This window comes from Chionomys nivalis, chromosome 19 (genome assembly GCF_950005125.1).
Source record: "Chionomys nivalis chromosome 19, mChiNiv1.1, whole genome shotgun sequence".
Taxonomy (NCBI): domain Eukaryota; kingdom Metazoa; phylum Chordata; class Mammalia; order Rodentia; family Cricetidae; genus Chionomys; species Chionomys nivalis.
The window spans coordinates 58,542,179-58,568,716 of NC_080104.1; the positions used below are offsets into that span (position 1 = coordinate 58,542,179).

At 50.2% G+C, this 26,538-nt stretch overlaps 1 protein-coding gene across 1 annotated transcript in view; it reads right to left on the reverse strand.

Moving 5' to 3' along the window:
- The window catches only part of Tbc1d22b (TBC1 domain family member 22B), a 50,723-nt gene that overhangs the window by 11,503 nt on the left and 12,682 nt on the right, over positions 1–26,538 (reverse strand). The window contains exons 2-11 of the mRNA XM_057751630.1: positions 26,090–26,146; positions 22,537–22,844; positions 20,121–20,300; positions 19,211–19,281; positions 17,924–18,052; positions 16,141–16,206; positions 13,769–13,883; positions 3,357–3,463; positions 2,559–2,634; positions 93–220 (exon numbers count right to left, since the gene is read on the reverse strand). Coding sequence (XP_057607613.1) covers positions 93–220; positions 2,559–2,634; positions 3,357–3,463; positions 13,769–13,883; positions 16,141–16,206; positions 17,924–18,052; positions 19,211–19,281; positions 20,121–20,300; positions 22,537–22,844; positions 26,090–26,146 — 1,237 coding nt within the window. The remainder of the gene's footprint in view (positions 1–92; positions 221–2,558; positions 2,635–3,356; positions 3,464–13,768; positions 13,884–16,140; positions 16,207–17,923; positions 18,053–19,210; positions 19,282–20,120; positions 20,301–22,536; positions 22,845–26,089; positions 26,147–26,538) is intronic.

Genomic DNA, 26,538 nt, shown 5'->3' on the forward strand with positions numbered 1-26,538 from the left:
GCCCGTTATGTGACAGAGCTGAAGAGATTTCTGAGGACAGCGGCGGACAGAGTAGAAATGGACAGCCGGGAGAGCATGGGCTCCCTCCATACCTGGTACGTGTCCCACAGGCGGATGGTGCAGCGGAGAGGGAGCTCCCGCATCAGCAGGTTGTTCATCCACCGAAAGGCAAACTGCAGATACTCCACCTCGTACCGCCTGAAGTGACTGTGTACCTGCTCTGAAAGGGACAGCAGTCAGGGGCCACCAGCAGCCTCAGGACCAGGAGCAGGTTCTGTTTCTTACCAGCCCCATCTCCTGCAGGCTGCCCTTCGGTCCTACCCTCTCAGTGTGGCTCAAGGCTCATACCAGCACGACCACCACCCCACTAGGCTATTCCCATGTGCCCTCTGCCTTCCTGGGGCTGTTCTGGCCACGAAGCAAGGGACAGGAGGTGAATTTGGCGGCTGGGCCTAATTGAAAGGAACCTGGAGGCCATCTTGGCCATTTCCCTTCAGCTTCCCCGACAGATGGCCAGTAAAGATGAAGACTCATCAGAAGATTGTTTTTTTGAGGCAGGTTTCTCTGTGTAGCCCTGGCTGTCCTGGAACTCACTTTGTAGACCAGCTGGCCTCAAACTCACAGAGATCCTCCTGCCTCTGCCTCTGAGTGCATGGTGTATGCCACCATGCCTGTTTTTTTTTTGGGGGGGGGGTGGATTCTTCTGCATAGTTAGTAGAAACCAGCTGCCACCTGTCACTCAGCCCCTGCCCTTGGGCCTGTGTAGTACCCTGAGCAAGTTAAACAAGCCACGTGTCTGCACATGGGTGTGTGCAGATGTAGGTGTATGTGTCTGCACGTGGGTGTGTGCAGATGTAGGTGTATGTGTCTGCACGTGGGTGTGTGCAGATGTAGGTGTATGTGTCTGCACGTGGGTGTGTGCAGATGTAGGCGTTTGTGTCTGCACGTGGGTGTGTGCAGATGTAGGTGTATGTGTCTGCACGTGGGTGTGTGCACATGAGTGCGGTCTGACACATCAGATTCCCTGAGTCACAAAGAGTTGTGAGCTGTGTCCTGTGGGTGCTCAGAACTGAACCAGGTCCTCCGGAACAGCGACAACTGCTTGTAACCAATGAGCCGCATCTCTGGCCCCCTTGAAGGATGGCTTTAAATCACTGTCTTCTCATTCATAAAATGGGATAATGAGGGACCAGCAAGATGACTCCATGAGTACAGGCATCCACGACGTGAGGGGTTTGCTGTTGCTGCAGTCTTAGTTTTTATAGTGAAAAAGTAATAAGACAAAGATGTGGTGCACATTTATTTGGTTATGTGTGTGTGTATGTAGTTGGTTATGTGTGTATATGTGTATGCATGTGTGTGTGTGACTGTGTGTGTGTATGCTTAGTTATGTGTATGTGATTGTTATGTGTGGTTAGTGTGTGTGTGTGACCGGTTGGTATGTGTGTGGTTCGTGTGTGTGTGGTCTTGTGGGGGTCAGAGGACAACTTAAGTTAGTCAGTTCTCTCCTACCATGAGGATCAACTTGGCAGAAAGTTTAACCCAGAGAACCAGCTCTTTGGCCCAGTGTACACATTTTTAAGACTCCACTGTTTTTAAAGCCCCATGCCTTTATTTACCTGGGCAGAAAAAAAAAACAAAGAGATACAAGCAGCAGAAAGCGCTGACTTTGCCCTCCAGAATCCAACTGATGACTAATCCAGGAAGCCACAGAGCGCCCCAGAAGTTAGGATAGTAGGCGCCCCATACAATGCTCAGGGAAGTGATGGGCCTCACCGTGGAGGCTAGCAGCAGGGGCAGAGCAGTGAGACTCAAAGGAAAAAACATTCCGGCCACCACAGAACACAACTGTGAGAGACGTGGAGGTGAGCACTAAGACCGTAGGCCACGGGAAGATGGAGGGTGTTAGTCAGATTTGGAGAGCCTGTATCAAGCCTAGGATGCTGTTATGTCACCACTGACAGACAAGGTCAGCGCAAAGCCTGGATGCTAACGGCAATGGGAAGCCACTGGTGGTTCCAAACAGAAGAAGGGCACAGCCAGAACACTGCTCTAGAAAAACTAGTCCCAGGCTGGAGAGATGGCCCAGCAGTTAAGAGCACTGGCTGCTCTTCCAGAGGACCCAGGTTCAGTTCCCAGCACCCACATGACAGCTCACACCTGTCTGTGACTCCAGTTCCAGGGGATTTGACACCCTCACACAGACACACATGCAGGCAAAGCATCAATGCACATCAAATGAAAATAAATAAAACATTTTAAAAAGAAAACCAGACCCATGACAATGTTTGAAAGAAGAACAAGTAAAGAATGTAAGTCCTTCTAGGGGGACGGTGTAGAGGAAACGGCCCAGGCCGGGGCTGTAGAGAAGGGAGGGGGGGCGACTAGGACAGCGCTGTGGGAGAACGGAGACCTTGGGACAACAGCAGAGCTCACAGTCCTCCTGTGCAGCCCAGACAGGGCTGCAGGGGCAAGGTCACTGCAAGGACAAGTTGGGAAGGGAGCTGGGGAGGGCCACACTGGGCTACTGCTAGAGAAGTCTTGTCCTCTCAACCTACCATCGATCCGGCTGACAAGCTCTTCCAGGGCCTTGACCTTCTTCTGGATCCCTGGCTGTGCAAAGGTGTAATTATCCTGCAAAGGACACAGAGCCTGGGGTGAGCAGAGTCCAAAGCAGCTGCCTACCACACAAGAGCTTGTGCAGACACAGGCCAGATACTGTCATCTCAGGTACCGTCCCTCCTCTTGTTTTTTGAGATCGGGTCTCACTGAGACTGGAGTTCACAGAGTGCGGTGGGCACCTCCCCAGTGCTAGGGATCAGGCCCAGGTTTACTTTATTAACTGAGTCTTCTCCCCAGTCCCTGAGGCACATTTAAAAGTAGACCAGGGGCTAGAGAGATGGCTCAGTGGTCAAGAGTGCATACTCTCTTGCAGAGGACCCACTGTGGTTCCCAGCACCACATGCAGTGGCTCACAGCCACCTGAAACTCCAGATGCAGCGATCCGACACCTCTGGCTCCCACTAGCACCTGCACCCATGCGCACATACCCATACAGACGCACGGTTGAAAACAGAGGAAACAAAGCTCGCCAGTGCTACGGCTAGTGACAGTGTTTGGAACAGGCACGTGGTGAAAGGCTGCTGGAGCCCTGCCCTGTGCTGGGCACACAGTGAGAGCAAGGGCTAGGGCAACAAGGTGCTCTCCTCAGACTCTGGGGGACACTAGACCAGTGTCTAGTGAAGCTAATAGAAGAGGCAGCGGAGCACTGGCAGGGGTGGCCTTGCGGGACACAGAAGGGCTATAAGGAAGCAAAAGACCTAAGGGAGCCCTGGACTGGGCCGGGGGCGGCTCACCTGGATCCCATCCAGCAACTTGCTCATGCACCAAAAGCTGTCGGCTTCGATGCTTCGCAGCATGTCCTGAGACAAGTTGGTCACATCAAAGTTCTCCACATCCTCTTCTGTAAAACAAAAGGTGAAGAAAATCCAGAGCCTTATCTGAAAATGGAGAGAGAAAGTCGACTGTGGTCCATGGTGCATCTTGTAGTTCCCAGGGATCTCACTGTAACACTGACGGCCATTTCTCACTCCAGCCCAGCATGCCTTGCTCTTCCTTGGCGTTTATTATAAGAAAATGACCACTCAGGACTTTTGCTCAATGAGCTATACCCAGCTCAACCCAAGGAACTCTGACTGCAGACATTCAGTGAGCTGTCCATCATACTCATAGGACAACTGGGTCAGAGCCCCCATTCAACATAGGGATGGACTCCCTGAATGCTGGCATTAGACTTGGTGTGTGTGGAAGCCTCTAGGATTTAATTCCACCATGCTGGTATTTCTCACTCATATAGGACACACACACACACACAAGTTTTGTAGACAAATGCCACTGAGAAACACTGTATTTCTAGACCATCATCTTGTAGACAAATGCCATTGAGAAACACTGTATTTCTAGACCATCATCTTGTAGACAAATGCCATTGAGAAACACTGTATTTCTATACCATCATCTTGCAGACTCAGCCAAATTGTACATATAGCCATGCATGTGCAGGGACCTGCAGAGGCCAGACAATGGTGTCAGATCCCTGGCTGGAGTTCCAGGCAGGGCAGCTGTGGGCACTGAAACTGAACTCAGGTCCTCTAAAGAGCAGGAAGCTGTTTTAACACCGCGTCGTCTCTCCAGCCCAAATGCCTACTAACTTCTCATGAAAATTTTAGCTAGTAGCAGGGATAAAGGGCTGTGTAGTCCAAGGTCTAAGCAGAGGAGACTAAGAAACCTAAAGGAGAAGGCTAAGGGTGTCCCTTTGTGGGGCTTCTTTAACTAGTACTTCCTGTGATAGGAAGGGGAGTGGCGAGGTGGGCGCTCCTGCCTCTCAAGTCCTGTAGCAATGCCTACACACGCTAGCTCTGCACAAAAGGCAGCTTTTCTCCTTAGACCAGTCTGGGCTACAGAGAGAGTTTCAGGACAGACTACACAAAGAAACCTTGTCTTGGGGGAGGGAGTCAAATTTCAAAGTTTTTTTTCCATTTGTGTGTGCATGCACATGTATATGTGTGTTGTGTTTGAGAGCACGCATAGCAGTACCACAGTGCTCGTGTGTGTGCATGCGCATGTATATGCGTGTTGTGTGTGAGTGCATGCACAGCAGTACCACAGTGCTCGTGTGGAGGGCAGAGAACAGCTTGTGGGAGTTGGTTCTCTCCTTGCACTGTGGAGTCCAGGGATTGAACTCCGGTCCCTTGGTGGCTGTTCCCCTGAGCAGCTGTCTCACCAGCCCTACGTTCCAGTTTTCTGTTCCAATCTTTTGGTTTTAAGTAGGAAAAACCACAATTAATAAGGAGTCTCAAGTTGGCAAAGTGCTACACTCAGTAACTTCCATCTCCAAACCTTCAGCTATGCTGGGGCAAAGGGACTACGGATAAAGGAAACCCTATTTGGGGGCCACGAGCTGGGGGACAATGGCCAGCCGTGTGCCCTTGGCATTCACTTCCTGGGGCAGGGTGTGAGAGAGCTAGCTCACTGCACTTCCTCTGCCTACGGGGAGGATGGCTGAGCAGAGGGAGGAGTGTGCGCTCTGGAGGGCTTCATTCAGCATAAACAATCTGTTCAGAAGGATCATTAACCGTCCACTTGAGGAAACTCCACATATAATTGGAGCTCAACAGGAAAGCTCGCCAGCCTCGCTGCCCCAGGTGGGGACTGTGTCTGTGGTTGTCATGGAGTGTATGGCAGCCAGGACCGACTGCAGGGAGTGAGTTTAAGGGTGTTTTATGGCCATTTTAAGAGGCAATGCATCCAAAATGGGAAAACCAAAAAGCTCTTTATGAAAACAAAATTGGCCTCTCTGGGCTTGCCGAGAACACAGCTATTGATCAGCTGGTAAAATGCACTGGAGCTGCGGCTCCTCAGCGCTGACTTCGCTCAGAACTTTTGGCCCCACAGCAGTCAGTGGAACATGAGCCTCACAAACAGTCTGGAAGCCCCGAGCAGAACTGCCTAGCTCTCCTCAAGCTGGTGGCTCACTGCTCCAGGCACTTAAAGGAGCCCTAGCAGGTCCCGGGGCAATCCCAGACTCCAACCATCAGGAAGGACTTAGACACTCAAAGCCATCAACTGCAGAGGCCTCACTGGTTCCCAGTTTATTCGTTCTCTCTCTCTCTCTCTCTCTCTCTCTCTCTCTCTCTCTCTCTCTCTCTCTCTCTCTCTGCCTCCCGCCTTCCCTCCTTCTTTCCCTCTCTCCCTCCTTCTTTCCCTCCCTCCCTCCGAACCCCTTGCATAAACTGAGCATGGCGGCACACACAGAACGTGGGAGGCAGATGATGATGTCTGAGGAACAGCCTGGTCTACAGAGTGAGTTCCAGGACAGCCAGGGCTACATAGTGAGACCCTGCTCTAAAAAACTAAAAGTCCCTTGCACAGTACTTTTTCCTCACAGGAGTCCACTGGGGCTGGGGACATTATACCTTCAGAAAGAAAGTCCCTTCCTGCACAGCACCTGCCGTGCAAGCGTGAGGGCCTGAGTGTGGAGCCCAGCACTGTCTAAGTCAGACTGTCGACAGTGAAAGCCCTCAAGAGTGAGCACCCTCGACAGTGAGTACCCTCAACAGTGAGTGCCCTCAATAGTGAGCGCCCTTGACAGTGAGCACCCTCAACAGTGAGCATCCATAATCTCAGCACAGGCAGGTGGAAATGGGGATTTCTGAAGCTCACAGCCAGCCAGCCTAGTTGAACTGATAAACTTTGGGTCTGGTGAGAGACCCTGTCTCAAAAACAAAACATTCCAACTCCTAAAAAACCATAATCAATTGCAGTCAATCATTGCCAACCTTTGGCTTCTATACATATGTGAGCCCACACTCACACCTGTACACACTCCTACAGATACTTTACACAAACCAAGAAAAAGTAAATGACCACATAGCTAGAGGAATAAGGAAGCACGATTTTGTTGTGATTTGAGGAGTCTCACTATGTCCCCCCAGGTTGGCCTTGACCTCCTAAAGTCAAGTAATCCTCCTGCCTCAACCCTCTGAGTAATCAAGAACAATGCTACATCCTGTGTATAACTTCAGGTGGTTGGAGGGTCACGTGAACACTGCTGGTGTTAGTCACCTGAGAGTCTCATGCCAGGACTTGATGACAGCAGACAAGACTCTGAGAACGCAATCCTCCAGATGGAACAGAGAAGGTGGAGGAAACCAGAGCCTGTGAGGATACAGGCTCTCTCAAAGGCATGCGGAGGAAAGCCAGCCTCGGGCTCTCCTGGAGAAGAGACTCACAGGGAGGTGGTTCTGCTCCACAAGGCCCACATCTCTGCTTGTCATAGAAACATGTCATTTTGGAGGCACAGAGAAGCTGCTGGCCACAGAGGCACCATCACACGGGGCCTGCAATCAGAGCATTGACACTTAGCTCAGAATGACACATAAGGTCTGGCTACAGTGTGGGATAGCTGAGCAGACGTGGACTACAGAGGTGGCTCAGTGGTTAAGAGCACCTGCAGATCTTGCAGAGGAACTGAGTTTGGTTCCTGACACCCACATGGAATGGCCCACAACTACCTGCAATCCCAGCTCCAGGGAAACCAAAGCCATTCTCTGGCCTCCACGGGCACATATACACACAAATAAAAAACAATACTGTGGTACTAAGGGATGCACTCACCCCCTCACGGACAGGAAACCCAGCAGTGGACTCCTCAGGGAGCACTCAGCCCCTCAGGACAGGAAACCCAGCAAGAGTCTCCAGGGAGCACTTACATACAGGAATACCACTTGGCTCAGCACTCCAGCTATCTTTACATGGCTGCCGCTGGGAGGACTTCACATACTTCCTGCCTGCCTCTCATACCAGAAGCTGCTTTTTCCTGGGAGCAGCTTAAAAAAAGAGCTGAGGTCCCAAGCAGGACACATATCCAGAGAGTCCGTGTCAGTTCCACTCCTCATGCCATAGACTACCAGAATCAGAGCTCTTCACTGTGTAATTCGCAACAGGCAGGGAACCCAGGTGTTAGCAGTCAGTGTGGAAAAGGGCGGAGGTCCTGGGGATCTGTCTTGTTTCAACAAAATCTGGACAAAACAGACCTAGAAATTCCTCTTTATTAGCTTCCAACTGCCTCACTGTCTCTTCAGCCACAACCTCCCAGAGTCGTCAGAATTACTCCACCGCAGTGGAAGCTGCCCAAGCCACACCTGGCCCACCTGCACCTACAGGGACGCCTACAGGTACACCTACACCTATCTCTCTCTGGGCTACTGTTTTGAAGGGGATGATGTGGCTCCTGAGTGGCCACTTCTCCCAAAAAATGGTCAAGAAGCCAGAGGGCGTTTTGTCACCACACCACAAAACAGCTAAGACGACACGTCACAGAACCTAGCAGTCCCTTCCTGCCTTTTTCAGTTCAGCATCTGTTCTCCCAACCATATATAAACATGTGTTATTTTTTTCCTTCACTCTAGGATAGTGGTTCTCAACCTTCCTAGTGCTGTGACCCTTTAACACAGTTTCTCATGTTGTAGTGACCCCCCCATCATACAATTATTTTGTTGCTACAGCATAATTTTGCTGCTGTTACAAACTGTAAACATTATGGGAGACAGAGGCTTGTCAAAGGGGTTACAACGCACAAGCTGAGAGCCGCTGCTCCAGGACAATTTTATTAGCATTTAAGAGAAAAGCAAGAGGGGCAAGCTGCAAATTCCAGCAGCTTCCAGAAAGGAGATGGAGAAGGGGGTAGAGAGCCACTCTGTCAGCAATGGAGCCTAACAAGCAGTCACAGCAAAGGAAAGGGGCCTCAGACAGAGACTGAAGAAGTCCACCCACCAGCTGAGACGCTGGGAGGGAGGTCTTTATGAAGGTATAATGTGCACACAGCAAGCTTCACCAACCACACAGATGCACAGTTCTGTTCTGGTATGTCCCTACAACTGTGGTTAACAATAGCGAAATGAGGGGATGGGGGTCCACGACGTAAGAGTTTCCTCCTCAGCCACGTCCTGCTGGACCCCACGAAAATGCCCTGGGTCCTGACGTACAGCGCTGTAGACTGGGATTGTTCACTCTTGGGCTCCGGGTAACTGTAACCACACAACCACGCCTTCCCAGCTGCATGCACCAGCGGCATGCTCCTTCCGCAGCGGAGCTCCACCCCACAGTAAGAACAGCTATGAATGGCTGGTGCTGTCGTTCCCAGTTTCTCCAGTCTGTGAATATTCTTGTTCTGTCTTGTGGGACTCACAGTTTCCATTCTCTTCGGACAAACATCTAAGAGCGGAATGAAGGATGCTTTGTTTGCTTATGGTCCACATCCCAGCTCCTCAGTGTCCACCTCCATGATATGGGAGACTGCCCTGACACTGGGTGCAGCCCACAAGTGTGATATACTGCCCCCTAGTGGCCACGTCTGACACCGTTCCACTAGCTTTGGCGCATCCTGTGCTTAAACCACGGGATATGGGTCTCAGTCTATGTATGTGTGAAGCCACAACAAAGGCATGAGAGGAGGGGAGATCTTCAGAGTCTCTGGCCTCCAAGCATGAGAAGGGAGAGGGAAATGGCGGCATATGAAGTGCTACTGGAGAAAATAGCTCAGCTATGGGGTACTAAGTTCCAGGAGGACATGATGGGACGCCTTGGGGTCTTAGGGAGGATGACTTCTCAGGAAGCAGTCACTCAGGGGATAAGGAGGTAAAGGCATGATAAGGCTTCAGGTTTAAAATGTTGATTCTAGGAAGCCTGTAAGATGGCTTATCAGGCAAGGTGCTTGCCACCAAGCCTGAAGATCTGAATTTGATCTTGGAACTCACATGGTGCGGCTGACTCCTGCAAGATGTCCTCTACCGATACACAAACACCCCATACAGACACACACCATATACACACCACACAAACACACACATTAAAAAAGTTGAAACTAGGCTGGGTGTTGACGGCACACACCTTAAATCCTAGCACTCAGGAGGCAGAGGCAGACAGATCTTTGTGAGTTTGAGGCCAGCCTGGTCTACAGAATGAGTTCCAGGATGGCCAGAGTTAGAGTTTCTGTCTCAAGGAAAAAAAAATTAAAAATGCAGAGCTGAGAGAAGGAGGCAGAGAACAGCACTCACAGAGCCCACGTCAAGCTGGAGAAGCTATGGAAAGGGTCTCAGGACGGGAACTGCATGGCCAAGCCCCTGTGAGTGGCCGGAATGGAAGCCGGGAGCAGATACAGGGAGCTGAGAAGCCAGCTCTGCCAGTGCCTCACTCCAGGCCTTCAGAAGTCAGGGCACACAGGGGAGAGTGAAGTTCAAGAAGCAGTTAAGGGGCTGCAGATGGGGCTCAGGGGCAGACTGTCTGCTTAGCGTGTACACCGCCAAGACTCATCAGAGCCTAGTAGCTGGACACGCCAAAGGGACAAGAGTGGGTTCTGAACTAGTCTTAGCACGTCTGACTTCAATGACAGGCACTGTTGCCGACTCAGTTACAACACGGCCAGGTTAAGGAAGGGGAGGCCAGTTACTTTAGCACTCATTCTGTGGAGTCTAAATAGGATGACTGACAACTGCCTGCAGGAAACTATTCCCTTTTCCACCAAGCAAAAGGAACTTGGGGACTGTAAACTCGGAATAGACTTTCCAGGATTATTACTGGGTGTGTCCATAAAACTGGGTTCAGACAGGAGACGTAGCTTAAGAACCACACACAGTTACAGGATGGCGTTAAACAGAAACAGTGTGCAGGGCTGAGCTCACCTCACAGCACGGGGATCAGAGCTTGGATCCCCAAAAGCCATGGAGCTGGTTGGGAGCAGCAGTTCACCTGTGGACAGAGAATCCCAGAGCAAGCTGCCTAGGGAGATCAGTCATATCAGTGAGCTCTGGGTCTGATGTACAGACTGCCTTTTGAGTATGGAGGAAGACTGACCAAGGTGCTCCTCAATACCAACTTCAGGTCTCCATATGCAAGTACATGTGCACACACAAGTACACTCACTTGCATACACACATGCTCACACACAGGTACCCAGACATACAAACATGGATAAATGCATACACACACACACAAAAATGGAAGAGAAAAAAAGACCCATGCCCTTCTACCCTTCTTCCTCCATGCTGGCTGGAATGTAGATGCAATGACACACACATGTACTCTGGATATTGAGTGAGAAGCTACATGCTGAGGATAAGACAAGAGAGATAGGTGTGGGACCTTAGCGCCCCAAACTACTTACCTGTGAGAGACAGGCTCTGCTGTCTTACTTAAAGCACTGTCGCATGGAACAAGTTAATCATGATCCTCTCTGACAAATGCAGGGAGAGACGGTCCCACGGGAATGGGCATGAGTCAGAGGTCTAGGAGGGACTTCCCTCCGGGAGTTGTAGTACTATCTGATCAAGCTTCTAAGCAATCTCCAAAGGAATTCCAGCTGGCTCGCTTCACACGGAGAAAGAGAACGAAGCAACTGAACCACTGCTTATTTTGCTGGAAAGAAACGGCTTCTTATGGTAGGCCATGTTGGGCTGGCAAGATGGCTCAGTGGGTAAGAGTTCTTGCTGCTGGACCTGACAACCTGAGTTCGGTCCCCAGAACCCATATGGTATAAAGAGAGAACCAACTCCCATAAGCTGTCCTCTGACCTCTACACACCGTGGCATGCATACAGAGACACACAAAACAAATGATTCAATTTTTTAAGAATAATAAATTGGATGTGTCCCAAACCTGCTCTTCCATATGACATCCTTATCACTTGCACACGTCCACACGCCTTTCTCTACACACCTGCACACGTGAGCTGATGCTCACTTCCTCAGTTCAGAGCTAGACTGACAGGCTGTGCAGGACACCAGTCTCGGGGAACCCCTCCAGGACTGTACACTGGGCCTGGCAAAGCTGGCTTACACAGTAAAGACACTGCTGGGGCCAAGCTAGCTGTGGACAATCTCTCCACCAACTCCAGATGGATCCAGTACTAGGTTGCTGCTTTCAACTCTTACGAACAATGAGCACAAAGCAAGCTAGGGTGCTAACTGCTAATTTATAAAAGCCAGCCAGAGGGGCTGGAGAGATGGCTCAGAGGTTAAGAGCATTGCCTGCTCTTCCAGAGGTCCTGAGTTCAATTCCCAGCAACCACATGGTGGCTCACAACCATCTGTAATGGGGTCTGGTGCCCTCTTCTGGCCTGCAGACATACACACAGGCAGAATATTGTATACAAAATAAATAAATAAATATTAAAAAAAATTAAATAAACAAAAGCCAGAGAGGGCCAGTGAGATGGCTCAGTAGGTAAAAGTGACGGCCACCAAGCCTGATGACCTGAATTCAAGGTACCACTAGTGTCCTATGATCCCCACAGGTGGCAAATGCATACACACACACACACACACAAAAAAAAAAAAAAAACCTAAAGATTGCTTTTAAAAGGAGTAGAGAAAGATAAAGAAAAGGCATGTAGTTTATATATAATGTTGAAACAATCTGCCATTTAGCTGGAGTAATTTTAAATCCCAATTCCTGACATACAGGAGAACAAAGTATTAATAAGAGAGAGAGAGAGAGAGAGAGAGAGAGAGAGAGAGAGAGAGAGAGAGAGAGTCAGTCTTTGTGTTTGGTTTTCAGCACCCACATGGTGGCTTACAACATCTATAATTCCAGTTCTAGGAGAGCCAACACCGTCTTCTGAGCTACACAGGCACCAGGTACACACATGTTGCGCTGATACACATGCAGACAAGGCAAACACTTAGATACATGAAGTAATAAAAGCATTTTCTTTTTAAAAAGAGAGGCATACACTGGATAGAGAGCTGGCTCCGTGGCTAAGAGCACTTCCTGCTCTTGCAGACGGCCAGGGTACAATTCTCAACACTCACACTAGGCAGCTGTCAAGCCCCTGTAAGTCCAGTGCTAAGGGATCTGCTGCCCTCTTCTGGCCATTGAAAACACCTACACTCACACGGTAAACAGACAAGCAGCCCGTGCACATATACAATAGTCAATTTTAAATGGTTTAAAGAATCATCAAGGACCACGGAACTATGCTCCCTACTCTGACATGGGGGCTGTGCAGGTGGCGCCATTAGACCCCAAGGATAAGGCTCTAAGTTCAGCTGTGATCGCATCATGAGAAGAACAAAGGCACTAAAGTCAGAGAATCCGCCTTAGAGCTTGTAAAACTCATTAAGCCGCTCAGGCTTTGAAACAGGTTGAGACGTCTGCCTTACAGAGCTGCTGGGTCAATGTGATAAGCATGACACGGCTGGCACTGTGCACATGGTAAAGAGCTTTAATTTGGGAGTGGTGTGTTCCTGGTTCCTCCCAGTGTTCTTTTTTGTCAGTTAGGAGCGCCTGCTCATTTCTTCATTTGATCTTTTAAGACAGTATTTCATTGTGCAGTCCAGGCTAGAGCTTGGAATGCCCAGCCTTATACTGAGGTTATAGCTGTGCCACCTGGTTGCTCCTTCACACATTTCGATTCCAACAGCCTTTCTCTGTTCCCTTGACAAAGAGACCAGCACTGGGCACCCATGGGTTTTCTTGAAACCCCTAAGCACAGAAACTGAGGAAACCCAAGGGAAAACCAAACTCTTTGGCTCCTTTAAGAGTCTGCTTGAGCTGGGCGATGGTGGCGCACACCTTTAATCCCAGCACTCGGGAGGCAGAGGCAGGTGGATCTCTGTGAGTTCAAGGCCAGCCTGATCTACAGAAGCGAGCTCCAGGGCAGGCTCCAAAGCTTCAGAGAAACCTTGTCTTGAAAAACCAATAGTCTACTTGAGGACTGGAGGAAGAGGCTGTGGCTGTGGAGAAGCCTCAGCATGGTCAGGACAGAAGAGTAGGGGGACAGCAGGGTCCCAGGGCACCTTCTGGCCAACCCCGCCCTCCAGCATCCTCTGCATGCCCACATCCTACTCCCGAGGTCCAGCATGGATGCTGGTACTTAAACTCAAATGTCCGCATGGGCACTGGGTCTGAGACACATCTGGAGAACCCTAAAAATAACCTGATTAAGCCATCAAGCTCTGTTCTTGAGAAGAGAAGGGTGCCTGCTTGACTGTTGTCCTGGGGAAACCAGTCTTTGTAAGTGAGATTGGTGATTGTCTCACGAGATAAGCTTCAGGCTGCCTCTGCTGCCCAGATGCTCTGTGTATAGCAAAGGGTTGCCTGCCTCGTGCTCAGCAAGACACTGCCACCAGCGGCACACTTGGGAAGACAAACAAGCAGATGGCAGATAGCAAAGTGACAGCACATTCAGCATGGTAATAGTGCTGCTTACCTACATATTCCGAGAGGAAGACAACAAAGAACGGAGTGACCAGGTCATTGATCCCCTGAACATAGCCACTGGCAGGGTGTCGGATGGCCCAGATAAAGAGAATTCTTTCAAAGATCTAGGAAGACAAGAAGGAAAGGGAACGTGTTAATCTTTGGACACACTTCTCCCTCCACTTACCCACATCACCATCTATCTTGGGATCAGCGAAAGGTTTTAGGGAGATTTAAGATGCTGGGGGACAAAGGAAGGGAAACGCAGAGAGCTGGAACATGTGCGCTGCTCTGCTCTAAGCTCCTCGCCCTCTGTCTTTTCAGTGCCTGGGGACCACAACGTAAAAACTGGAAACAGCGGTGCTGGAGATTACAAACTCAGCACTTCTCTACTTCTGGGAGCGAGGTATTGCACAGGCCAGCTCTGGTGTCTTTCTGAATCTTCCCTGTCTCTAAAGAATTAGAGGGAGCAGCACTCTCCACCACTCTCTCTCTCTCTCGGGGGGAGGGGGGTCAAGATTCAGTTCTCTATGAGGCCCTGGGTTTGATCCCCAGTGTCACAAAAATCAAACAATTGTCTTCATGGCAGCCCTTTCCGAAGGACTTATAAAGGCACCTGCCACTCCAAAGTCTCAGCCTTGGTGACTGGCTTTTACAGGGCCAACTATACAAAGCTGGCAGAGCCTCTTCAGGAGAATGAGTGATGGAGATGCACACTCATCATACTCAAAAGGTGCAGACAGACGCAAATGAAGACAGGAAGCCCGGCTGCATGGGGGAAACAGGCTCTGCACTGTAGGAGGGTCTGCAGTTACTGCTCCTCAGGGAGAAGAAGATGAACCTGAAGGGTTTCCCACACCTCTCCCCCACTACCGGGGCAAGTCGGACTCACTACACATGATGCTCAAGCATCTTTCAGCACTGGGACTGGGGCTAGTGCTCTGCCTCTGTTTGCTAACAATGACCACACCCTGTACACAAGGGTGAGGCGAGCAAAACTGAAGAGAATAAAGCACGGCTTCCATCTCTGCATCCAAGCTCCAATAGTGGAGACGCCCGTTAAGCCACTGCCCACATCTCTAAAACGAGAGCTGGCATGCATGGGTGAGAGGCAAGAATCTCAACATCGCAAGGTGGAAGGAGGAGAAAGCAGGGCAGAGCCTCAGAAACTGAAGGGAGGAAAGAAATGCATTTCAACTTCCTTTGTGCTGCATCTCAGAGGAGCAATGAAGGCATCACCCTACTATCTTCCCTTCGGTGTTGAAAGTTACGACAGATCCCAGCAGGAGAGACATCTATACTTAAATGAAACTATGAACAGTATCTAAAGCCACAGATTATCCTTCCCATCGTCCCTCTCTATTATGAAGAGAATGCAAAGCTCCCTTCAAAAGCCCCGACACTCCATGTCCTGACAGCAGAAGAACCACAGAGGCAGCCGCTGACCTCATGAGGTGATAGTCCCTGCTGGAGACAAGTTAAAGGGCCCACTGGACCCTTCCATGTGCTCTGTTACCTTGCAGTCTTAAACATCACTACCAATGCCACTTCTGGATTTAATTCCAAAGGAATTAAATATTAAATTGAAACATATTTGCATACCCATGATCAATACAGCATTAATCACTACAGCTGAATGGGACACGTAACCCACGTGTTCATAATATGTGCTACATTTGTGATAGAATATTAGTAATGATGATGGAATATTTAAAGTTGAGGGATGGGTGGAGACATGACTCAGTGGATAAAGGGACACCTGTTGACAAGACTGATGACCAGAGTGGAAGGAGAAAACCAACCTTTGTTAGCGGTCCCCTGCGCCCCCAACCCCCACACCATGGCATGCCTTCCACAACACAAATAAATAAATGTAATACAAATTTTTAATGAAGGGAGTTCTGACACTGTGAATTCTGCCAGACCATGAATGACAACTGCTATACATTGTACTGGAGGTCTGGAGTGCTTACATCATACACAAGAAACAGAATGATGGTGGCAGAAGAAAGGGGATTATTATTTAACGGGTACTAAATTTAAGTTGGGAAAATGGAAAAATATCTGGAAATGCATGGAGTGCCTTGAGTTGGGTACTATTAATTACCCACTTTACACAAAAAGGAAGAGGGTGGCAAATTGATGTTATATATATTTTATCACAAAAAAAAAATCACCATTTTAGCTTTAGAAAGTATAACAAACCTGAGAGCAGAAATTTTAAGGTAGGATACTGACTGCCTCCAGCCTCGGGCCAAGCACTACTTGGTACCCAGGACTGTCATGAAGGGCAGATGAGAATATGTGAGACCTTGGACATGAGGCACCAAACAGGAGCCACTGGGCCCAGGCAGGAGAACCAGACAGTAGGGATCTGCTCACCTCCTGGACGAGCGGCTGCTGGAACAACGGGATGAGAGGATTTGTCCTTGGAATGTCAATGTGAATCTGAAAAACAGAAGCCACAGCCCAAACATAGGGTCAGAGTGTCTAAGGGTCAGAATCAAAGGAGCACTTAGAGCACAGTTTGGCTCGAAGAGACTTACTGACACAGACAAAGCCCAGCTAGACCCCATGTTACCCTCCAAATAAGCCACTTCATCAAACAGAACAGGCTTCTCGCCTGAAGCAGCCCGAGGTGCTCCTCTGATTCTCTGAAGTTGGATTAACTCTGGGACGGTACCTTTTTACCAGACATGACCAAGTATGTACCCCTCTTTCAGGATCTTACTCATTCATGATTCCTAAGAGTCTAGTGTGGTGGTGCAGGCCTGTATTCCCAGAACTCAGGAGGCTGAGGTCTGAGGATAGCCTGGTCCACCAGGCCAGCCAAGGCAACATAGCAAAACCCTGTCTCAAAAACCAGCTCTCTCTCGCTCTCTCTCTCTCTCTCTCTCTCTCTCTCTGTGTGTGTGCGCGTGCGTGCGTGCGTGCACGCAATAGTAATTACAGTCTTCCTGTAATCCCAGTACTTGGGAGACAGAGGCAGGATTTGAGGCCAGCCTGGTCTATGAAGTGAGTTATAGACCAGCCAGTGATACATAGCAAGACCCTATCTAAATAACAAATAAAACCCACAACTATGGCTAAGAATAAAAAGGGCTCCAACTGTTGCTAAGAATGTGCTGGAACAGGAACCAGGACAGGACCGCTCATGAGGTCAGCAAGGACAGAGCGTCAGGGCAACTGGCTCCAGTCACCAGAGCCGAAGCTCTCGCTTCTGCGCCCACGAGGTCATGTAGTCAGCATCAGCTCTGAGGCCTTTCCAGTGCCCAGGCTAACGTCCTAAAGACATTGTTCACATCAGAAGAAGTCACGAGGTTTCTGGGGACAGCCATGCAGCTCTCCCTCTTGTGAGGCTGCTGCTTGCAGACACTTCTGCAGGTCCTAGGACTTCTGCAAGCAGAGGGTGCTAAGAGGGCACTGAAGCAGTCACAGGGGCACACTGGTGCCAGTCCAGGCGGGACTCTCCACTTCTGAGCCTTCTGTCTCTGCTGTGTGTCCCATGGCCCCTAATCCGCACAGGATAGTCAACCACGCCTTTGTGATCAACTCCTACACCTACCGGTAATCCAAGAGGGATATGTGTGTGTGTACACACCTGTGTCTCTGTGTGTGTGACGATTTGTACACACATGAAAGACGAGAAAGCACCACCGCTGGCCGGGGCTAAAGCACATCTATCTAAGGATGTAAGCAGCACATACCCACAGCCCCTACAATAAGGAAGCTGAGGCAGGTTCATCGTCAGCCTGAGCTACAGTGAAGCCCTGTCTCAGGGAAGAAAAAGATCAGGAGCTGGCTCAGCAGCTAAGAGTGCTTGCTGCTCTTCCTGAAGACTTGAGTCTGGTTTTCAGACCCACATGGGGCAGCTCACAACAGTCTCTATTCCAGCTCCAAGGATCCAACACCCTCTTCTGGCTTCCAAGGGCATCTGAACTCATGTGTGCATGTTCATACACATGCACACACGTACACATAGATAAAAATGAAAATAAAATTTAAATACACACAACACACACATACATGGTAAGTTCAATTTTAAAACGCCAGAGTCAGAGCTGCTGGATGAAAAGAGGCAAGGGAGCCCTAGACACACAGATCATCGGACTGCACCAGGAGGTCCCAGGGCACTGCTGGATACCTCAGCTGGGGGCAGACTCACCTGTCTGTAGGTATCCTGGTGATGCTCCTCATTGCGAGAGTCGTAATACTGCTCAATGAAGCCAAAGTACTCCTCCCGCTTCCGCTGCAGGGTCAGCTTCCGCCGCTCAGTGTTTGCGGGGAGATAGCCCTAAAGACAACACTGCCTGTCAGAGGATGAATTTTCACTTTAGCCTGAGCAGTGGCAGGGAAACCACCAAGGAACAGAAAGAAGACTGTGAAGAGGACAAGGTAGGTTCTTTCGGTTCAGGCCACGTGGTGCTTGCTCTCTTCTGGTTAGTGGGCCCTGGGTGGGCAGATGAAGGGAGGCCAGGTTTCTAAACTCGCCTATGGCTTCGGTCCCACGCTTCGCACTGTGGAGCTCCCAGAGTTGGTCCCACTGAGCATTAAATGGAGGTCAGAGGGAGGGAGCTGGACCCAAGTCACAGCCTCCAAGGGAAATAGAAGGACCTGGTGACATCTGTGACACTTCTTGGTACAGATTACATTCTTTTCCAGAGTAACAGTGGGAACCATCAGCTCAACACGCTGAACGGAGTCAAAAGACTAGGGCAGAACTGGCACCCTGGCTTCTGTTCTTATTCTCAGCCTGCATCCCATTCTTCCTCCTAAGCCTCCTGTTCCCTTTCTGCTTGCCAGATTCATTCTGAGCAGCATTTGAACTTACTAGAAGTGGCAGAGGCACTGACCGCACAGCTGTAAGACCAGGGGCTGGGGACAGTGACAAGAGACCCCCACACACACCCTTAAAGGCATTATGTAGCGCATTCCATGGTGAGTGCCCGGAGAACTGGCACGGGCGCTTGTGTGATCTGGGGAGCGCACATAGCAAGCAGGCCTTTTACTAAGTGAACGAGCATCTACCCCGGAGCAGGAGCTGGGGTGTTGCTGAGCGTGGTCAAAGTGAGGCCTGTCTGGCTTCTGAGAGGCTGGCGAACTGACTCGTCAGAGCTGGGAGACAGATTTCGAACACTCAGGAGTGTCGATGCTTGCTCTCAGCCAGCATTCTGGGGTCCTCCTGTGCTGCCAGATCCTCCACACTGCTAAGAAAGTGACACTGTGACCACAGGAGTCAGCTTCTGGCCTCCTCTGCATTCGTCTGTAGGAACACACTCACCTGCAGACGTGGGAATAAACTCTCAAGCATGTGTCTCTTCTGACACAGCCTCACAGCCTGCTAGGTGGTGGGACTAGAGAATTCTATGGCATAAAATCAACATTCCCAGACCAATCTTGGTAGGCAGAGGGTTGTATGATGCCCACGCTTCTCACAGTGGGTAGAACTCACCGACAAGAGTCTCCAGGTGACTGGTCGAACTTCCCTGGGAACGCCTGGCCAGCTCCACTTCCTCAATTCATCTATAACAGAAAGTAGCTTCCCTGAATCAGGGCTTCCACAAAGGCCCAAAACAAACCTCAGCCAGATGTCTCCTACCAAGACAAGCTGGGAAAGGCTCCATACCACAGCCCTGAGCTACCGGAGGCCAGGACACCTACAGCAGTCACTGGCTCAGAGAAGCTGTGGGCGTGCACAGGGAATCATGGAGCTGGCCTGGTCTAGTTGCCTTGAGAGGCAGGCATCACAGGTTTTTCAGATTAGAGACTGTGGCTGCTGAGGCACTATGAGAGACCAGTGCACTCCCTCAGGCAGCAAGGCATTGAGACCGCCGTATATCTCTGCATTTCCTACAAGTCAGAGAAGCATACAGAAGTCTGACAGGACAACTGGTCTGAAGCATGAATCTTGTGAACCCTGAATAGCATGCAACATGGCCTGTAAACATCATTGTATCCTAGCAACCACCAGTGTATTCTGTTTCTAATAAGGGTATAAAAAGTCTGAGTGCCTGCAATAAACTGTCACAGCCCCAGTCCTGCTGTGATCCTGCCAACCAGACCCGGGCAAGATTCATTTCTCATTGTCAGCATCAGGCAGGCAACCTAGGCCCAGGAAGTAAGCACTGCACTTCCAGGTGTGGACTTGTTTGAGAACCCCTGGAGGTAGCAGAGATGGAGCACAGGTACTGCATTGGCGGTCACACTGACGGCAGTCCCTAGTCTCTGATAACAGACTTCTCTAACCTGTGCATCACGGCTCTGGCCCCAGACAAAGTAAAAGAAGGAAGAGAAGAAGCTTCTGTCCTCTGAGGACCCCAGTCACCACTGCACCTACTTGCCCAGGGCTCCAGGGAACTCACCCAAGTCGGTGTTGTGGCTGGAAAGCAGCTGACGGAATTTTTCTAGGCGTGTTTTCTCCCGGACTGTCATTGGAGGGGCCCCAGAAGCATTCTGGTCTGAGATCCGGGCGACAAGGGGGATGATGGGCCGCAGAGGGAGAGACTGCTGTTTGTGGAGTGGGTCCCTTAGGTGCGTGTCACCTGAGGGGATTTCAGAGAGACAGATAACTGCATGGGAAGTCATGGGTCAGACACCCTAGGCCTGCTCAGGATATGGTACGGCACCTCCTCCGGGCAGGGGCTGAGCCTGTGGCACTGCCTGAGGATCCAGCTGAGGGCAGTGGGAGGATAAGGCCCAGCAGGGCTCTGCTCCCATGCAGAGGAAGGGCCACACATGCACCTGCAGAGAACAGCTGTGGCTAACTGTGCTGGGGCCAGCCAACTCCAGATGTTGCAGGGACTTCTGAGAAAGTGTATGGTGAAACCAAGGGAGATGACGCTCTTTCTGCCTTAACCTGGATCTCTCCCCAGCGGCTTGGGGTGAGTGATGGCCACACAGCCAGAGGCAGAGCTCCTCTCCCCCATGCACACAGAGTGCATGAAAGGCTAAGCCGTGACCCTGCCAAGCACTGGCTGTCCTCTACAACTGCCCTTGGCCCACCAGGAGCCCTTCGAGTTGGGTAGGAAGCCCTGGCTTCAGGCAACCCAGTGCTGAGGATCTGGCTCCTCTGGGCTCCACATTCCCACTCAAATGAGCTGGCTTCAGGTTCTACCATGCTGTCACTGAAGCTGTGCTCTGCGGTGGAGTCTGAGCAGACGTGGGTGGGGAGTCGTAGTGCAGGACTAGCTTGTGGAGCACTAGCTACGTAGACAGTGCTATGCTATCCATTCCAGCATGGCCTCTCACAGGATGCCTGACACCTGCTAAGAACCGAGAACTATTTTACAGAAGAACAAACTCAGCCTGGGGAAGCTGAGGAACTAGGGAAGCGGAGGTGATGCCCTGGGGCTGTCTGACTCCGACACTCTTTATAATTAATTGAAACAGAGAAAACTGTTGCAGGAACAGCTTTCTCAAGCCTGGGTCACATTCCTCAATATATGCCTTAAATGCAGACATTAAACACTGAGCAGGAACTAGTCAGCGCTGCAGACGCTTGTGACAGCTGCCACAGGCACCTGGCTGGGGCGCCCATGGTGACAACTGGAGTCTAGAAAATGCAATCACTCGCAGCAAAGCTTAGACAGATGGGCATCTCCAGCATCTGCTGTTTACAGGCAGATGCACATGGAGGGAACCTCCACAAGGGGACATGTTGGGGGCCCAGTTACACAGGGCAGCCTGCAGGGATCATGGCAGGGCCCTTCCTGTCATTGGGAACCTCAGCCATAGCTTGGGCCACCTGGTCAATCACTGCTGAATGCCTGTCTCAGACTGGCACTGTGGGTTCAAGCTGGGCCCTGCCTCAGCAAAGGCAAATGACAGAATTACAGTAAAGACCCTGCAGCCAAGCTGGCACGGCCTCATGCAAGGTCTGAAGCTGTGAAAGAAACTCACAGAGCCAGAGGCAGGACACACGCTGGGACTCTGGCATCCTCTGTCCTTTATGTCCATGACCTGTAACCAGGATAAAGGCACTTTCCTGCCCAGCTCGGAGTAGCTGATTTACTACATAAAACCCTTTGGAGCAACATTAAGTAAGCACAGCAAATGGGTTCTTAAATGTACACAGAAAGTCCCCAGACATCCAAAACTACCATAACCTCCCATCGTAACTGAGGCCAGTTTCCCAAAATAAGAAAACAAAACAACCAGGTAGTGGTGGCAGTGCACGCCTTTAACCCCAGCACTTGGGAGGCAGAGGCAGGCAGATCTCTGTGACTTCAAGGCCAGCCTGATCTACACAATGAGTTCCAGGACAGCGAGAGTTGCTATACAGAGAAACCCTGGGGGTGCGGGGGAGAACAAAACGGGTCTTTCCTCCCAGCCACTCAATCTGGTGGGTGGGTGACTAGCAGGGAGCTGTGACCTGGAAAAAGGCCTCCAGAAGTGGGCAGTTATTCCCCAGGGCTGAGGAGGTGAACCATTTGTGAACTCAGTCGCTGACACCTTTAAATACAAGTCAGTATCTGTAAACCTGACCAGGACTAGAGCAACGTCAAACAACCTCATCACGGAGAGCTGTGGATGCCACTGCAGGGAAGGGAGAAGCAGGGGAATGGCAGGGAATCTTGGTGTGCTAAGAAGTAAGGACCCAGCAGGAAGGGCAGGGACAGCCTGTGACCACTCACGCCTGCTGGTGTCACAGCTCAGGCGCGAGGGTTTTTATTGGTTTGTTTGTTTGAAATTGTTCCATGGAGATCTGCGCAGGAACTTCTTTCTCTCTAGCTGCGCTCTACTGAGAGGCAGAGGCTAAGGAGGACAGGGGGGACTCACTGGAGTTTTGGGAGAGCTGGGCATCACTGCTGGACTTTATGACCTTGTAGCTGGCAGGGACGTCTGCTGTTGTCGACTGGGACCGTTCAGGTTTTACCCTCAGCTTGCTGTGGTTTTCCAGGACTTGGGCCGCAGTTGCCAAAGCCACTTTTGAGTTCAGAGTTTGGAAAGAAGGTGAGGAAAAGTCCTCTTCCTCGTCATCGCCAATGTCCCAAGCGTCACTGGTATTCCGGGCAAACTCATGGAAACTGGAGGCCTTCTTGTTCTTCAGAGGAACTGAGTTGACTTTGGACCGTTCTTTGATGAAGCTTCAAAAAAAGAGACGGTATTACCGAGCATGGCACCCCTGACCAGTCCATCAGCATTTGTCACACGACATAACCAACTACCCCAGCACACACTGCACTCGGAGCAAACCGCCCAGAGCCGCTGCTCCTAAAGAGCGTCCCACAGATACAGAGAGCCAGGCCATCAGCTCTCCACACGCTCTCTTATTCCCAGCATCCTCCAACTCATGAAACCGTCTGGTTAGTTTAAGCTAAGAGAAGTGAGGAAGCCATGCCATGCTGGTAGCTGCCCTACGGCCCTCCTAGTCACCGGGCCCTGCGAGGTTCCACTGACAGGAACTCCCTCTGCCTGAGTCACTGAGTGACTAGGGGGACTACAGCCTGCCCACCACACCTGCCCCACCCCACAAAGGACAGACATAAGCAAGACTAAGCCTTAACTGTGGACTCCACTGAGGTGTCGAGTGGATTTGTTACTAGAGCAGGATGTAAGCTGCTGGCAGGGATGAGGGATGCAAGGGGGTGGAACGTTAACTGTCCATACACACTGCATTAACCTCAGAATGAAAAGGCTCCTCTCTTTACTCTGCCAGCCTAGAAAAGAAAGTTTGAGCTTGGTGCTGCTCTGAGCCCCCCCGCCCCCGCTTTTAGAACAATTAACTTCAGACTTCACAGAGGAAGCAGCCATGTGAATGTCTATGATCCATGGGAACGGGCCCACAGTCGGGTAAAAACATCATTAAGACCCTTCACCCAGCCTTTCAGCAAGGCAGGACCACTGTACAACAGACCAGGCTGTGCTAGAAGAGCAAAGGCCCCATTTCTAAGGTGTTCTCCCCAGGGGATCCAACACCTCTGACCTCAGGCACCTGCACTCATGAGCACATACCCCCAAACACAGACACACAGACACAAACACGAAATTTAATAAATGTATCTTTGGGGTTGGAAAGACAGCTCAGCGGTTAAGAGCACTGGCTGCTCTTGCAGAGGACCAGGTTTAGTCCCCAGCACCCACGTGGTGGCTCACAACTATTTGAACTCTAGTTCCAGAGGTTCTGATGCCCTCTTCTGGTCTCCTCAGCCACCAGGCACAAAAAATACTGTGCATATACATTCATGGAGGCAAACACTCATACACATAAAAAAAATTAGAAAATGAATCAAGTTAGGTAGTGGTGGCACATGCCTTTAATCCCAGCACTTGGGAGGCAGCAGCAGGTGGATCTCTGTGAATTTGAGGCCAGCCTGGTCTACAGAGCTAGTTCCAGGACAAGTTCCAAATCTACAGAGAAACTCTGTCTCAAAAAACCAAAATAATAATAATAATAATAATAATAATAAAATAAAAATAAATAAATCAATCAATCAAAAACAAACAAAAACAAAACCTCTTAAAAACATGAACAGATAGACTTGAGACTTGAAGAGTGGCCATGAGTTACAGTGTTGGGAACACAACACTGCCCTGCTTTCCTGCAACAGTTGCTCTGTCTATAGAACTGTTCTGGCTGAAATACGGGCCATACATGTTTAGGAAGACATGTAGAATCATACTGGAAAAACGTCTGACATTGGCTAACTGATGTACAGCAACATTCAAACAGCCCCCCTTGGAGCATCATATGACTCCCATCATTCATGTGAGTTAGTGCTGTAACCTGGGACCCGCCACACAGTGTCACGGCAGCTAGTGGCTGATGGGGCTGCTCAGCAAATACACTGGTTTTATTCGAGCTATAAAAATTATTGCAGGCAATATTGCCGCTAATAGTAATAATTTAGCAAATTGGAGTCGTGTATATGGACAGGAGATGACTTAGTGTGCTCATGCAGTTTAGATAATTAAGGACCGGATGTAGAGGCTTCTACTATGATGGAGATTAACCATGTGGTGATAAATGACGGTCTGGAGCTGAGCAGAGAAAGCAATCAAAACGTCCAAACAAAGCACTAAAACAAGGGCAATAAATGTTTTATGGCAACAATCTGGGATTGTAAAATAGTCCGGTGCTCCGCTCACGGTGCCCCCGTGTTCGAGACCATTAATACTGAGCCAGCACATACATGAGACAGGGAAGCCATGAATCAGAGCCAGTTCATTCTGATTTGTGAAGCCAAGTGAAGTCAACTGCAATATGACTCCGGGAAGTGACCAGGGGGCATCTGGGGCTTCACTTTATTTGTTTGTTTGTTTATTATGTATGCAGAAGAAGGCACTGGAATGCATTACAGATGGGTGCTGGGAATTGAGCTCAGGTCCTCCGGAAGAACAGCCAGTGCTCTTAACCTCGGAGGCATCTCTCCAGCCCCAGGCTTTACACTGTTAACAGGTGAGAAAACAAAGCTATTAAAATTTGCTGGGCAGTCTGGGACAAGGTCATCTTCCTGAAGATCTGCCCTCAATACAGAATGAGCGAAAACCCAGGTGATGACAGGCACAGTAAAGTGAGTGACCAGGACCCAAACATAAAATCTGAGCATTAAAATGTGCCCACTGCTCTAGAATGGATGGACGGTGGATTTACATGTGAACGCCGCCATGGCGCTCGGGCAATTACAAAACTAGCTGGTTGGGATGTAATGGGATGCTTCTGCTACAGCAGCAGAACACTCAACTGCAATGCTTACACGGCACACAGCAGGCTGTCAGGCCACGGGGACACCTCCAGTCTCTAGCCTTTCCTAGGAGCTGTGGTCGCTTGTCACAGCCCTGGGCACCTCACCTCACTCACTCCCAAATTCAAAAGGAAGCAGGAGGCAGGTGTACAGCACTGAAAGTACCTCCTTCATAGAATTCACTCATTATATTCAGTCAGTCTGTCTGTCTGTCTCTCTCATTAAAAAGAGCTTCCACAGAGCTAGAGATGGCTCATCTAAGAGTGATTACTGCTCTTGCAGACAATCTGAGTTCATTCACCCCTACAACTTCAGAGTTCCATGGGATCCAACTCCCTCTTCTGGCTATGTGGGCGGGCACACACACACACACACACACACACACACACACACACACGTAAAAATAAGATAAAAAAATCTTTGTAAAAGTTTTCACGCCAGGCGGTGATGGCGCACGGCTTTAAAATCACAGCACTCTGGAGGCAGAGGGAGATGGGAGTTTGAAGCTAGCCACACAGTGAGAAGATTGTTCCTGGTCTACCCAAGGCAGAGAAGCAGCTGGAAGGCCAGAGAGGAAATGTCACCTCAGCAACTAGAGGAGGTGGTGGGTGAGGGAGAAGACAGTGAGGGATAAGGTCTTGACTTACTTTTTGGTGAGCCGAGGATCCAGAGGAGGGTGCTGAGCTCCATACACGGGCTGAATGCTAAAAGCAGGGACACAAGTTTAATGAAGAAGCTAAACGTGCCAGCTAAAAACTTGGTGACACACTGGACTCTGAACTCATGGGACTTGGAAAAGTAGCCTGCTTCCAAGAATGACACCCAAATCATTTCAAAAGACAGCAACCTACACTTCAAGACAGCCCTGAACCATGTTCATTCTCCCTGGGAAAGTCCCAGTGCCTTAGCATTCCTGCCCAGTGGGCAGTCCTATCTTTACAGAAAGCAGCATGGACCCAGAGAGACGCCTTGGCCAACAGCAGTGTCCAAGTCCAAGACCAGTCTAACTTGTGAGTGGACTTGTGAATCTTGCAACTTTCTTACCTGTTGAGAGGTTTGTAAATCATGTACCACCCAGAGTTTTAAGGCCTTCCTG